Here is a 13839-nt window from a genome sequence, read left to right on the forward strand (position 1 = left end):
TCTGACTGGGTAGCAGTCCTTGCCATTCTAATGTCCTAATTCAAGGAAAGTAAGTCAAAGGACCAATAGGTTGGGCCCAGAGCTCAAACCTGATGGGTCAGTCCTCAGTACATCAGACCCTGCCCCCTGAAGTGGGTGGTAGGTGTGCACAAGGAGGGGAGAGGGCAGGTGAAGACTCCTCATAGTCCCATGAGTTCACTACTAAGCAAGCTCTTAGAAGCAGGTAGCACCTTTGATTGGAACACTGTTCCAGAAACTTCACTTCCCTCAGGCTCTGGGATATCATGCCTTGTACCAAACAGCCTAAATACTTCCAGAGTCTCATGGTTTTGCAGTGGCCCTTGAACTACTTAGCCATATGTGAGTACCAACCCAAGAATGAACAGGAAGAAGCCAGAGTCAGAGGTCATTGCCAGATCTGGGGTGATATTTATGGTCATGGGAAATCTCATCTCTGAGGAGGTACTAAAGAGTAAAGCCAGAGGCGGGGCAAGATGGCAGACTGGTGAGCTGTATGTTTTAGTTACCCCTCCAGGAAAGTAGGTAGAAAGCCAGGAACTGCGTGGACTGGACACCACAGAGCAATCTGACTTTGGGCACACTTTATACAACACTCATGAAAATGTAGAACTACTGAGATCAGCGAAATCTGTAAGTTTTTGCGGCCAGGGGACCCGCGCCCCTCCCTGCCAGGCTCAGTCCCGTGGGAGAAGGGGCTGTCAGCTCCGGGAAGGAGAAGGGAGAACTGCAGTGGCAGCCCTTCTCAGAAACTCATTATACTGATCCAAACTCCAAACACAGATAGACTGAGACCAGACACCAGAGAATCTGAAGGCAGCCAGCCCAGCAGAGAAGAGACAGGCACAGAAAAAAAACAACACAAAAAACTCCAAAATAAAAGCAGAAGATTTTTGGAGTTCTGGTGAACATAGAAGGGGGAAGGGCAGAGCTCAAGCCCGAGCTCAGGCCCTGAAGCGCATATGTAAATCCCGAAGAAAAGCTGATCTCTCTGCCCTGTGGACCTTTCCTTAATGACCCTGGTTGCTTTGTCTATTAGCATTTCAATAACCCATTAGATCTCCTAGGAGGGCCGGTTTTTTTTTTTTCTTTTTTTTTTTAATCCTTTTTTCTTTTTCGAAAACAATTACTCTAAGAAGCCCAATACAGAAAGCTTCAAAGACTTACTATTTGGGCAGGTCAAGTCAAGAGCAGAACTAGGAGAGCTCTGAGACAAAACGCAATAATCCAGTGACTGAGAAAATTCACTAAACACCACAACTTCCCAAGAAAAGGGGGGTGTCCACTCACAGCCATCATCCTGGTGGACAGGAAGCACTCCTGCCCATCGCCAAGCCCATAGCCCAGAACTGCCCCAGACAACCCAGTGTAATGGAAGTGCTTCAAATAACAGGCACACACCACAAAACTGGGCGTGGACATTAGCTTTCCCTGCAACCTCAGCTGATTGTCCCAGAGTTGGGAAGGTAGAGCAGTGTGAATTAACAAAGCCCCATTCAGCCATTATTTCAGCAGACTGGGAGCCTCCCTACACAGCCCAGCAGCCCAGAACTGCCCTGGGGGGACGGCACTCACCTGTGACATAGCACAGTCATCCCTCAACAGAGGACCCGGGGTGCACGGCCTGGAAGAGGGGCCCACTTGCAAGTCTCAGGAGCCATACGCCAATACCAAGGACTTGTGGGTCAGTGGCAGAGACAAACTGCGGCAGGACTGAACTGAAGGATTAGACTATTGCAGCAGCTTTAAAACTCTAGGATCACCAGGGAGATTTGATTGTTAGAGCCACCCCCCCTCCCTGACTGCCCAGAAACACACCCCGTATACAGGGCAGGCAACACCAACTACACACGCAAGCTTGGTACACCAATTGGACCCCACAAGACTCACTCCCCCACTCACCAAAAAGGCTAAGCAGGGGAGAACTGGCTTGTGGAGAACAGGTGGCTCGTGGACACCACCTGCTGGTTAGTTAGAGAAGGTGTACTCCACGAAGCTGTAGATCTGATAAATTAGAGATAAGGACTTCAATTGGTCTACAAATCCTAAAAGAACCCTATCAAGTTCAGCAAATGCCACGAGGCCAAAAACAACAGAAAATTATAAAGCTTATGAAAAAAACAGACGATATGGATAACCCAAGCCCAAGCACCCAAATCAAAAGACCAGAAGAGACACAGCACCTAGAGCAGCTACTCAAAGAACTAAAGATGAACAATGAGACCATAGTACGGGAGATAAAGGAAATCAAGAAGACCCTAGAAGAGCATAAAGAAGACATTGCAAGACTAAATAAAAAAATAGATGATCTTATGGAAATTAAAGAAACTTTTGACCAAATTAAAAAGATTCTGGACACTCATAGTACAAGACTAGAGGAAGTTGAACAACGAATCAGTGACCTCAAAGATGACAGAATGGAAAATGAAAGCATAAAAGAAAGAATGGGGAAAAAAATTGAAAAAATTGAAATGGACCTCAGGGATATGATAGATAATATGAAACGTCCAAATATAAGACTCATTGGTGTCCCAGAAGGGGAAGAAAAGGGTAAAGGTCTAGGAAGAGTATTCAAAGAAATTGCTGGGGAAAACTTCCCAAATCTTCTAAACAACATAAATACACAAATCATAAATGCTCAGCGAACTCCAAATAGAATAAATCCAAATAAACCCACTCCGAGACATATACTGATCACACTATCAAACACAGAAGAGAAGGAGCAAGTTCTGAAAGCAGCAAGAGAAAAGCAATTCACCACATATAAAGGAAACAGCATAAGACTAAGTAGTGACTACTCAGCAGCCACCATGGAGGCGAGAAGGCAGTGGCACGATATATTTAAAATTCTGAGTGAGAAAAAATTCCAGCCGAGAATACTTTATCCAGAAAAGCTCTCCTTCAAATTTGAGGGAGAGCTGAAATTTTTCACAGACAAACAAATGCTGAGAGAATTTGCTAACAAGAGACCTGCCCTACTGGAGATACTCAAGGGAGCCCTACAGACAGAGAAACAAAGAAAGGACAGAGAGACTTGGAGAAAGGTTCAGTACTAAAGAGATTCGGTATGGGTACAATAAAGGATATTAATAGAGAGAGGGAAAAATATGACAAACGTGAACCAAAGGATAAGATGGCCTATTCAAGAAATGCCTTCACGGTTATAACGTAGAATGTAAATGGATTAAAATCCCCAATTAAAAGATATAGATTCGCAGAATGGATCAAAAAAAATGAACCATCAATATGTTGCATACAAGAGACTCATCTTAGACACAGGGACACAAAGAAACTGAAAGTGAAAGGATGGAAAAAAATATTTCATGCAAGCTACAGCCAAAAGAAAGCAGGTGTAGCAATATTAATCTCAGATAAAATAGACTTCAAATGCAGGGATGTTTTGAGAGACAAAGAAGGCCATTACGTACTAATAAAAGGGGCAATTCAACAAGAAGAAATAACAATCGTAAATGTCTATGCACCCAATCAAGGTGTCACAAAATACATGAGAGAAACACTGGCAAAACTAAAGGAAGCAATTGAAGTTTCCACAATAATTGTGGGAGACTTCAACACATCACTCTCTCCTATAGATAGATCAACCAGACAGAAGACCAATAAGGAAATTGAAAACCTAAACATTCTGATAAATGAATTAGATTTAACAGACATATACAGGACATTACATCCCAAATCACCAGGATACACATACTTTTCTAGTGCTCACGGAACTTTCTCCAGAATAGATCATATGGTGGGACATAAAACAAGCCTCAATAAATTTAAAAAGATTGAAATTATTCAAAGCACATTCTCTGACCACAATGGAATACAATTAGAAGTCAATAACCATCACAGACTTAGAAAATTCACAAATACCTGGAGGTTAAACAACACACTCCTAAACAATCAGTGGGTTAAAGAAGAAATAGCAAGAGAAATTGCTAAATATATAGAGACGAATGAAAATGAGAACACAACATACCAAAACCTATGGGATGCAGCAAAAGCAGTGCTAAGGGGGAAATTTATAGCACTAAACGCATATATTAAAAAGGAAGAAAGAGCCAAAATCAAAGAACTAATGGATCAACTGAAGAAGCTAGAAAATGAACAGCAAACCAATCCTAAACCAAGTAGAAGAAAAGAAATAACAAGGATTAAAGCAGAAATAAATGACATAGAGAACAAAAAAACAATAGAGAGGATAAATATCACCAAAAGTTGGTTCTTTGAGAAGATCAACAAGATTGACAAGCCCCTAGCTAGACTGACAAAATCAAAAAGAGAGAAGACCCATATAAACAAAATAATGAATGAAAAAGGTGACATAACTGCAGATCCTGAAGAAATTAAAAAAATTATAAGAGGATACTATGAACAACTGTATGGCAACAAACTGGATAATGTAGAAGAAATGGACAATTTCCTGGAAACATATGAACAACCTAGACTGACCAGAGAAGAAATAGAAGACCTCAACCAACCCATCACAAGCAAAGAGATCCAATCAGTCATCAAAAATCTTCCCACAAATAAATGCCCAGGGCCAGATGGCTTCACAGGGGAATTCTACCAAACTTTCCAGAAAGAACTGACACCAATCTTACTCAAACTCTTTCAAAACATTGAAGAAAATGGAACACTACCTAACTCATTTTATGAAGCTAACATCAATCTAATACCAAAACCAGGCAAAGCTGTTACAAAAAAGGAAAACTACCGGCCAATCTCCCTAATGAATATAGATGCAAAAATCCTCAACAAAATATTTGCAAATCGAATCCAAAGACACATTAAAAAAATCATACACCATGACCAAGTGGGGTTTATTCCAGGCATGCAAGGATGGTTCAACATAAGAAAATCAATTAATGTATTACAACACATTAACAAGTCAAAAGGGAAAAATCAATTGATCATCTCAATAGATGCTGAAAAAGCATTTGACAAAATCCAACATCCGTTTTTGATAAAAACACTTCAAAAGGTAGGAATTGAAGGAAACTTCCTCAACATGATAAAGAGCATATATGAAAAACCCACAGCCAGCATAGTACTCAATGGTGAGAGACTGAAAGCCTTCCCTCTAAGATCAGGAACAAGACAAGGATGCCCGCTATCACCACTGTTATTCAACATTGTGCTGGAAGTGCTAGCCAGGGCAATCCAGCAAGAAAAGAAATAAAAGGCATCCAAATTGGAAAAGAAGAAGTAAAACTGTCATTGTTTGCAGATGATATGATCTTATATCTAGAAAACCCTGAGAAATCGACGATACAGCTACTAGAGCTAATAAATTTAGCAAAGTAGCGGGATATAAGGTTAATGCACATAAGTCAGTAATGTTTCTATATGCTAGAAATGAACAAACTGAAGAGACACTCAAGAAAAAGATACCATTTTCAATAGCAACTAAAAAAATCAAGTACCTAGGAATCAACTTAACCAAAGATGTAAAAGACCTATACAAAGAAAACTACATAACTCTACTAAAAGAAATAGAAGGGGACCTTCAAAGATGGAAAAATATTCCATGTTCATGGATAGGAAGACTAAATGTCATTAAGATGTCAATTCTACCCAAACTCATCTACAGATTCAATGCAATCCCAATCAAAATTCCAACAACCTACTTTGCAGACTTGGAAAAGCTAGTTATCAAATTTATTTGGAAAGGGAAGATGCCTCGAATTGCTAAAGACACTCTAAAAAAGAAAAACGAAGTGAGAGGACTTACACTCCCTGACTTTGAAGCTTATTATAAAGCCACAGTTGCCAAAACAGCATGGTACTGGCACAAAGATAGACATATAGATCAATGGAATCGAATTGAGAATTCGGAGATAGACCCTCAGATCTATGGCCGACTGATCTTTGATAAGGCCCCCAAAGTCACTGAACTGAGCCATAATGGTCTTTTCAACAAATGGGGCTGGGAGAGTTGGATATCCATATCCAAAAGAATGAAAGAGGACCCCTACCTCACCCCCTACACAAAAATTAACTCAAAATGGACCAAAGATCTCAATATAAAAGAAAGTACCATAAATCTCCTAGAAGATAATGTAGGAAAACATCTTCAAGACCTTGTATTAGGCGGCCACTTCCTAGACTTTACACCCAAAGCACAAACAACAAAAGAGAAAATAGATAAATGGGAACTCCTCAAGCTTAGAAGTTTCTGCACCTCAAAGGAATTTCTCAAAAAGGTAAAGAGGCAGCCAACTCAATGGGAAAAAATTTTTGGAAACCATGTATCTGACAAAAGACTGATATCTTGCATATATAAAGAAATCCTACAACTCAATGACAATAGTACAGTCAGCCCAATTATAAAATGGGCAAAAGATATGAAAAGACAGTTCTCTGAAGAGAAAATACAAATGGCCAAGAAACACATGAAAAAATGTTCAGCTTCACTAGCTATTAGAGAGATGCAAATTAAGACCACAATGAGATACCATCTTACACCGATTAGAATGGCTGCCATTAAACAAACAGGAAACTACAAATGCTGGAGGGGATGTGGAGAAATTGGAACTCTTATTCATTGTTGGTGGGACTGTATAATGGTTCATCCACTCTGGAAGTCAGTCTGGCAGTTCCTTAGAAAACTAGATATAGAGTTACCATTCGATCCAGCGATTGCACTTCTCGGTATATACCCGGAAGATCGGAAAGCAGTGACACGAACAGATATCTGCACGCCAATGTTCATAGCAGCATTATTCACAATTGCCAAGAGATGGAAACAACCCAAATGTCCTTCAACAGATGAGTGGATAAATAAAATGTGGTATATACACACGATGGAATACTACGCGGCAGTAAGAAGGAACGATCTCGTGAAACATATGACAACATGGATGAACCTTGAAGACATAATGCTGAGCGAAATAAGCCAGGCACAAAAAGAGAAATATTATATGCTACCACTAATGTGAACTTTGAAAAATGTAAAACAAATGGTTTATAATGTAGAATGTAGGGGAACTAGCAATAGAGAGCAATTAAGGAAGGGGGACAATAATCCAAGAAGAACAGATAAGCTATTTAACGTTCTGGGGATGCCCAGGAATGACTATGGTCTGTTAATTTCTGATGGATATAGTAGGAGCAAGTTCACAGAAATGTTGCTATATTAGGTAACTTTCTTGGGGTAAAGTAGGAACATGTTGGAAGTTAAGCAGTTATCTTAGGTTAGTTGTCTTTTTCTTACTCCCTTGTTATGGTCTCTTTGAAATGTACTTTTATTGTATGTTTGTTTTCTTTTTAACTTATTTTTCATACAGTTGATTTAAAAAAGAAGGGAAAGTTAAAAAAAAAAAAAAAGAAAGAAAAACAAGGAAAAAAAAAAGATGTAGTGCTCCCTTGAGGAGCCTGTGGAGAATGCAGGGGTATTCGCCTACCCCACCTCCATGGTTGCTAACATGACCACAGACATAGGGGACTGGTGGTTTGATGGGTTGAGCCCTCTACCACAGGTTTTACCCTTGGGAGGACGGTTGCTGCAAAGGAGAGGCTAGGCCTCCCTATAGTTGTGCCTAAGAGCCTCCTCCCGAATGCCTCTTTGTTGCTCAGATGTGGCCCTGTCTCTCTGGCTAAGCCAACTTGAAAGGTGAAATCACTGCCCTTCCCCCTATGTGGGATCAGATACCCAGGGGAGTGAATCTCCCTGGCAACGTGGAATATGACTCCCGGAGAGGAATGTAGACCCGGCATCGTGGGACAGAGAACATCTTCTTGACCAAAAGGGGGATGTGAAAGGAAATGAAATAAGCTTCAGTGGCAGAGAGAATCCAAAAGGAGCCGAGAGGTCACTCTGGTGGGCACTCTTACGCACACTTTAGACAACCCTTTTTAGGTTCTAAAGAATTGGGGTAGCTGGTGGTGGATACCTGGAACTATCAAACTACAACCCAGAACCCATGAATCTCGAAGACAGTTGCATAAAAATGTAGCTTATGAGGGGTGACAATGGGATTGGGAAAGCCATAAGGACCACACTCCACTTCATCTAGTTTATGGATGGATGAGTAGAAAAATAGGGGAAGGAAACAAACAGACAAAGGTACCCAGTGTTCTTTTTTACTTCAATTGCTCTTTTTCACTCTAATTATTATTATTGTTATTCTTGTGTGTGTGCTAATGAAGGTGTCAGGGATTGATTTGGGTGATGAATGTACAACTATGTAATGGTACTGTGAACAATCGAAAGTACGATTTGTTTTGTATGACTGCGTGGTATATGAATATATCTCAATAAAATGAAGATTAAAAAAAAAAAGAGTAAAGCCAAAGAGTCTTGTGTTTCATGAATGTCCTAGAGAAGGAAGGGATAGAGACCCAGTGGAGAGGGGAAAACAGAAAAGGGTTGTGATGGATATGAGTAAATCTAGCTAATTTCGTCCACTTCCTAACCCTCACTATCTAGAGAGGGAACTGAGGCCCAGGGAATGAGAGTGATATGTCATGCTATCATTACAGGCATAGGGAAGTACAGTTATAGCCTGTGTGTGAATCATAGAGTTTTCCATTCTGCGAGAGAGGGTGATAGCATGGGGAGATATGGATGCAATGAAAGGAATGGTGGATGGGAAAGAGGACAGAAATAGTGGATAGGAAACAAAGTAGAGAGGTGCTGATGTTGGGTGGGTAGAGTGAAAGGAGATGTGGATGGTATATGAGCAAGGGAGAGTGGGCTAGTGACTTAGCAAAGGTTCAGGGATGATAGAGAGAGGAACAGGAGGATGGGAGACAATAGGAAAAAGAGGGTGGAGGAATAGGAGCAGGGGAAAAGGGCTGGTGGCAAGCAGGAGTAGAGAGATAGTGGGCAGCCAGGGAGTCAGAGAGACAGGTGGTGGACAGGGATGACAGATCAGCAGAGAAATAGGACTGTTGTTTGGTAGATGATGGTGGAAACATTTGAAGGACCAATGACATGAATGATGGGTGGTCAGGAGCTGGGTTGTACAAAGGGCCAGGACCAGAAGCTGGAGTGGCTTGGAGGGCTGGTAATAGGACTGGGCATGGTCAAGTTCTGCTGGCCAAACAAAGTTGTTCTGACCTGCTCCCTCATCAGTTTTTATCTTGCAGCCATTGTTCATTTTACCTGCTGTTTACATCTTTGTGGCTGCTACCTGCCCTTTACTTAGCCTGGCTGTTCCTGGACTGGAAGACCCCAGACCAAGGTAAGACTCATGATCTAGAAAAAACAGGGCCTAAGAATGTTCCACCTTCACCATGGGGTCCCTCTCACCATACCACAGGCCTCTCACCAAAGTTCTCAGAGCCATAAGAGCTGGGCCAGCCAGGACCATCCTGGAGTGTCTTCTTTTCCCACCTCTCTAGCAGAGCCATGGTCCCTCCATGCTGCTAGAGAAGCCCTGCATGAGTGGGAGGTGGGGATGGCACACACTGATATCATCCCCTACTGATATTCCTGTCTTAGGTGGCAGGCATTCAGCCTGGGTGAAGAGCTGGTATGTCTGGAAAGGTATGAGAGACTATTTTCCCATTACAGTAAGTGTCTCTTCCCCAGTGTCCCTCACAGTTCCCCAAATACTAGGCATTTATGCTGAATGACTAGGGTTGCCCCTAAGGAAGATAAGGAACCCAGAGAAGTCTCAGTCCAGGATAGAGCCAACATTCTTGCTGGGGTCTCTATACTTTGCTAGGATACTTTGGACACCTTGGTATGACCTTCCAGATGGACACAGGTGGAATGCAAATGCAGTTAATTTCAGTTTAACAAACATTGATTGAAAGCCTACTCTGTACCCCGTCTTTGGGGTACAGAAATATAAATAGGATGTGATCCTCTGCCAGTAAGGAGTTCACATCTAGTGGGAAAGACCAACACATATAATTATGGCTTGGTACAATGTATAGAAGTAGCTCAGATGAAGGGGTATAATTAATTCTTTCTAGAGGATAAGGAAAGCCTTCACGGACATGGTGATATCTGAGCAGGGTTTTCAAAGTTGAATAAAAGTTACTGAGGTAGGCACTGAAGGCGTTTGGGAAGAGAAAATACCAGGAAGAAGTTCTAGAAACAGACTGCTATGCTAAGCCTCCAGGCACTTGGAGTAAACATCAAACGCTGCCCCAATTTTTACTCATTTTTGGCTGGAGCGCTCTAGAGCAGAGCGTCTCAAACTTTTTCATATAAGGGCACTCTTACAAAAAGATAATGTACATAAAATGCCCTGACATAAATGGCCAATACTACTTCCCCAGATCCCACCTGGTTGCCCAAGGGCTTAGGAGACCAAGAACTTGGCCTCCTGAAACCTCTTCATGACATATCTGTTGGAAAGCTCTGCTTTAGAGAGCACCCTAATCCCTAAAATATCTTCACCTTGCTTCCCCATGCAATCTCTTTCCACCACCCCTGACATTTCTCTCCATGGCTGCAGATCCTGAAGGCTGAAGACCTGTCACTGGAGCAGAACCACCTCATGGGGGTTCACCCCATGACATCTTCACCTTTGGTGCCTTCTGCAACTTCTGCACTGAGGCCACAGGCTTTTTAAAGAACTCCCCAGGCATCACTCCTCACCTGGCCACGCTGTCCTGGTTCTTTAAGGTCCCCCTTGTTAGGGACTACCTCATGGCCAAAGGTGCTTCTGACCATACTTCCTGTCCATTTTTCTGCATGGAGATGCATCTTTTTAAGCCCCAAACCCCTACCCCTCATCCTGCCCCCATCATCATAGTATAGTAGTTAAAAACATAAGTTCAAGAGCCAAATTCCTGGGTTTGAAAACTGGCTGTGTCACTTACTGTGTTATCTTGGGCAAGCTATTTAATCTTTATCTACCTCAATTTCCTAATCTGTAAAATGGTGCCTATGATAACATTCTTACCTCTGTTGTGATGTGATGACTAAATGAGACAATGTAAGTAAAGCATTCAACTTGTGCCTGCCACAGACTATATGCTCAATAGATTATAGTTATGGCTATTAATGGCAATAGAAGGAAAAGAATGGGTAGAATTACAGTTGGGGTTCAGAAAGTCTTTCTGGTTATGCCACTGGAAGTCTTTCTTCATCCTGGAGTTTTGATCCAGTGTCTCCTGCAAAGTGGAGATATTGCCTCCAAGTGAAACTTGTGATGTTTGCCTACAACCTCCTCTGCACTCTTTAGTCCCATTGTCTTCAGCCTCTCCTCCAAAACCCATGGGAACAGAGGGCACACAAACTAGCTGGGGAAGAGCAGAGACAAGGGTGTTCCCTCTCAGCCATTCTCCCCTCTCCTGCTCATTTTGCTCCTCTCTCTGCTTGATTCTCTGTAGGTGTGTGCTCTGTAGGTCAACCAGCTATAGACTACCTGTTGAGCCATGGCCCTGGCAACCTCGTGGGCATTATAGTGGGAGGGATTGGAGAGTCTCTGCAAAGTGTGCCCAACACCACCACCCTCATCCTCCAGAAGCACAAGGGGTTTGTACGCACAGATCTCCAGCACGGGTAGGTGTCTTTCCCAGGGGAGGTGTGGGCAGCCTGTCCTGAGCAGCATGACCCTGTAGGCCATGCCAAGATGAATCAGACCTGAGTCTTGCCTTCAAGGAGATTTTACTACTGCATAGGGGAGATGGGTGTAGAATTTCAAAAAAAGTTTAGGTCAACCACTCCTGAACCAGCTGGGTCAGTTCCTAGGAAGCCAAACCACACACCCAACTTAAATTTCAGGGACTTCAGGCTAGGGCTACACTCACCTATAAATGATGACCACATTATCTCTATTGATATTGATACATACATCTGTCTGCTAAGGGTATGTGCAAGAGGTAGAGTAGTATAGTGATTAGGAGGGTGGGATCTGATTTTAAATCCTGGCTCCATTACTTACCGTGCACTCTGGGGCAGGTTACTTAACCATTCTGTGTGGCTACTAATAATTATACCTATTTTATAGGGCTTTTGTGGGTTTAAATGAATCCATTCACATAAAACACTTGCTATGTGCCTGGTATACAGTAAGAGATCAATAAATGTTAGCTACTCTGACTTAGAGGTGAAGATTAGGAGCCTGAGGTTGGAAATGTGGGACACCACATTAGGTCAGCAGGCCAGCTCACTGGACACAGGTACAATTGTCCTACTGCAGACTCAGAGAAGGAAGGATTTCTTCTAAGGAACTTGCTTGAGTGGTCTGTCCATTAGTGTGGAGTATAACGTAAGAGAGAGAGCTCTGAGCTGGGAGAAAGGAGACCTGGGTTCTAGTCCAGGTCCTGCCACTCATAGACTGCTTGAATGCCACCCCTTTCTGAACCTATAAGATAAAGAAATAATCCTCCACTATGTCTTCCACCAGCTTTGCTGTGAGGACCCAGTAAGGTGACATATGTCAAAGTGCCAAGAGATTGTTAACCGCAATTCACGAAGATTTGTATAAGAGAACCTGTGTTTTCTTTACTCTGCTCTCACAGGGAGAATTGAGGAAACTGATTCTCTACCAAGGGCACTGTCAGGTGGATTCCCATGGCCTGTGAGAGGGAAACAAGTTTTCTCTTCTCTACTCCCATCACCAAGGACAAAATACCTTGTGCATAGCCTTCCTGAGTGAAGGGCATATCATACAAACAGCTGGGTAAAATGACCTTCATCGTCTCTGTACTTTCTATTAATAGAAACAGAGTCAGCCATTTCCCTCCCTGACACCTGCCGGAAGCTTTTTTTTTTTTTTTTTTTTTCAGAGTGTAGGTCGCTGGGGATTGCTGCCTTTTCCTTCCCTGCAACCCCATATCTTGCCCCAGAGATGGCACTGTCACTGACCTTGAAAATTTCAGGGCAAGAAAGTAAACATGGGAGTTCCATTTGGTGCTGGGAGAAATGCTTTATGCCACAGGGAGTTTTATCGTAATAGATGGGGTGCTGACCAAGATCAAACATTCTTCCAGGGTGGCTCCCACCCTAGCCCGTGTCTGAGAAACACATCAGGGTTCTCCTCTAGGGCTCATCTTCTCCCAACCTTCACTTTCGGAGAGACTGAGGTGTTTGAGCAGGTGCAGTTCCCTAAGGACAGCTGGATGTACAAGTTCCAGAGCCACCTCTGCCGTATCACTGGTTTCTACTGTTGTGTCTTCTATGGACAAAGCTTCTACCAAGGCTCCATTGGGCTCCTGCCATACTGCCAGCCTATCGTAACAGTGGGTAAGTGCTAATTTCAGCCCCAAGGCCACCTCAGCTCTTTCTCAACCTCAACCTCAACCTTCCCACCCCTTCCCCCACCAAAGAAGAGGGCAGCAGAGGAAGAGAAGGAAGCTGGGAACTGGCTTGGGATACAAGAGGATCAGGAAGGACATGAGAGGGCCAGGGCCAGGGAAGAAGAAGGAAGTTAAAGGAAGGAGATTGATTCTAACACTTTCCCCTTCTCTTTTCCCATCTCCCTTCGCAGTCAGAGAGCCTCTGCCGCAGCCGAAAATTGAAAAGCCAAGTCAGGAGATAGTGGGCAAATACCATGTACTCTATATGGAAGCCCTGCACAAACTGTTTGACCAGCATAAGACCCAGTATGGCTACTCAGAAACCCAACAACTGATTTTCCTGTGACTGAAGGGCTGCAAGGCTATCCCCCTCAGAGTCTTAAGGCCCACCTTGGAGAAAAGATTTCCTGCCTGCTATCCAAAGAGAGGCCTGAGGGGAAAAAGAGAGATGAGGGAGGACTGGAGGCAGGGGGAGATTAGGCATTAGGAACTCCTTCCTTGCCACAGGAATTCTCTCTGATGGGTTTTACTTCGTCTTTCCTGCGGAAGAAGGTATCCTGGGGCTCCTCAGGTCCATTCACGAGGCATAGTTCTTGCCCTGCTCTTAAC

At 43.0% G+C, this 13839-nt stretch overlaps 1 protein-coding gene across 1 annotated transcript; it reads left to right on the forward strand.

The window, feature by feature from the left end:
* The first annotated feature begins 284 nt into the window (after positions 1-284).
* Positions 285-13576, forward strand: AWAT1 (acyl-CoA wax alcohol acyltransferase 1). Its single transcript, XM_037822518.1, is given in 9 exon segments — positions 285-360; positions 9104-9129; positions 9131-9212; positions 9473-9543; positions 10440-10491; positions 10494-10643; positions 11320-11491; positions 12978-13177; positions 13422-13576. Coding segments are annotated over 9 exon segments (984 nt in total).
* The last annotated feature ends 263 nt before the right edge of the window (positions 13577-13839 follow it).

This window comes from Choloepus didactylus, chromosome X (genome assembly GCF_015220235.1).
Source record: "Choloepus didactylus isolate mChoDid1 chromosome X, mChoDid1.pri, whole genome shotgun sequence".
Classification (NCBI taxonomy): Eukaryota; Metazoa; Chordata; class Mammalia; order Pilosa; family Megalonychidae; genus Choloepus; species Choloepus didactylus.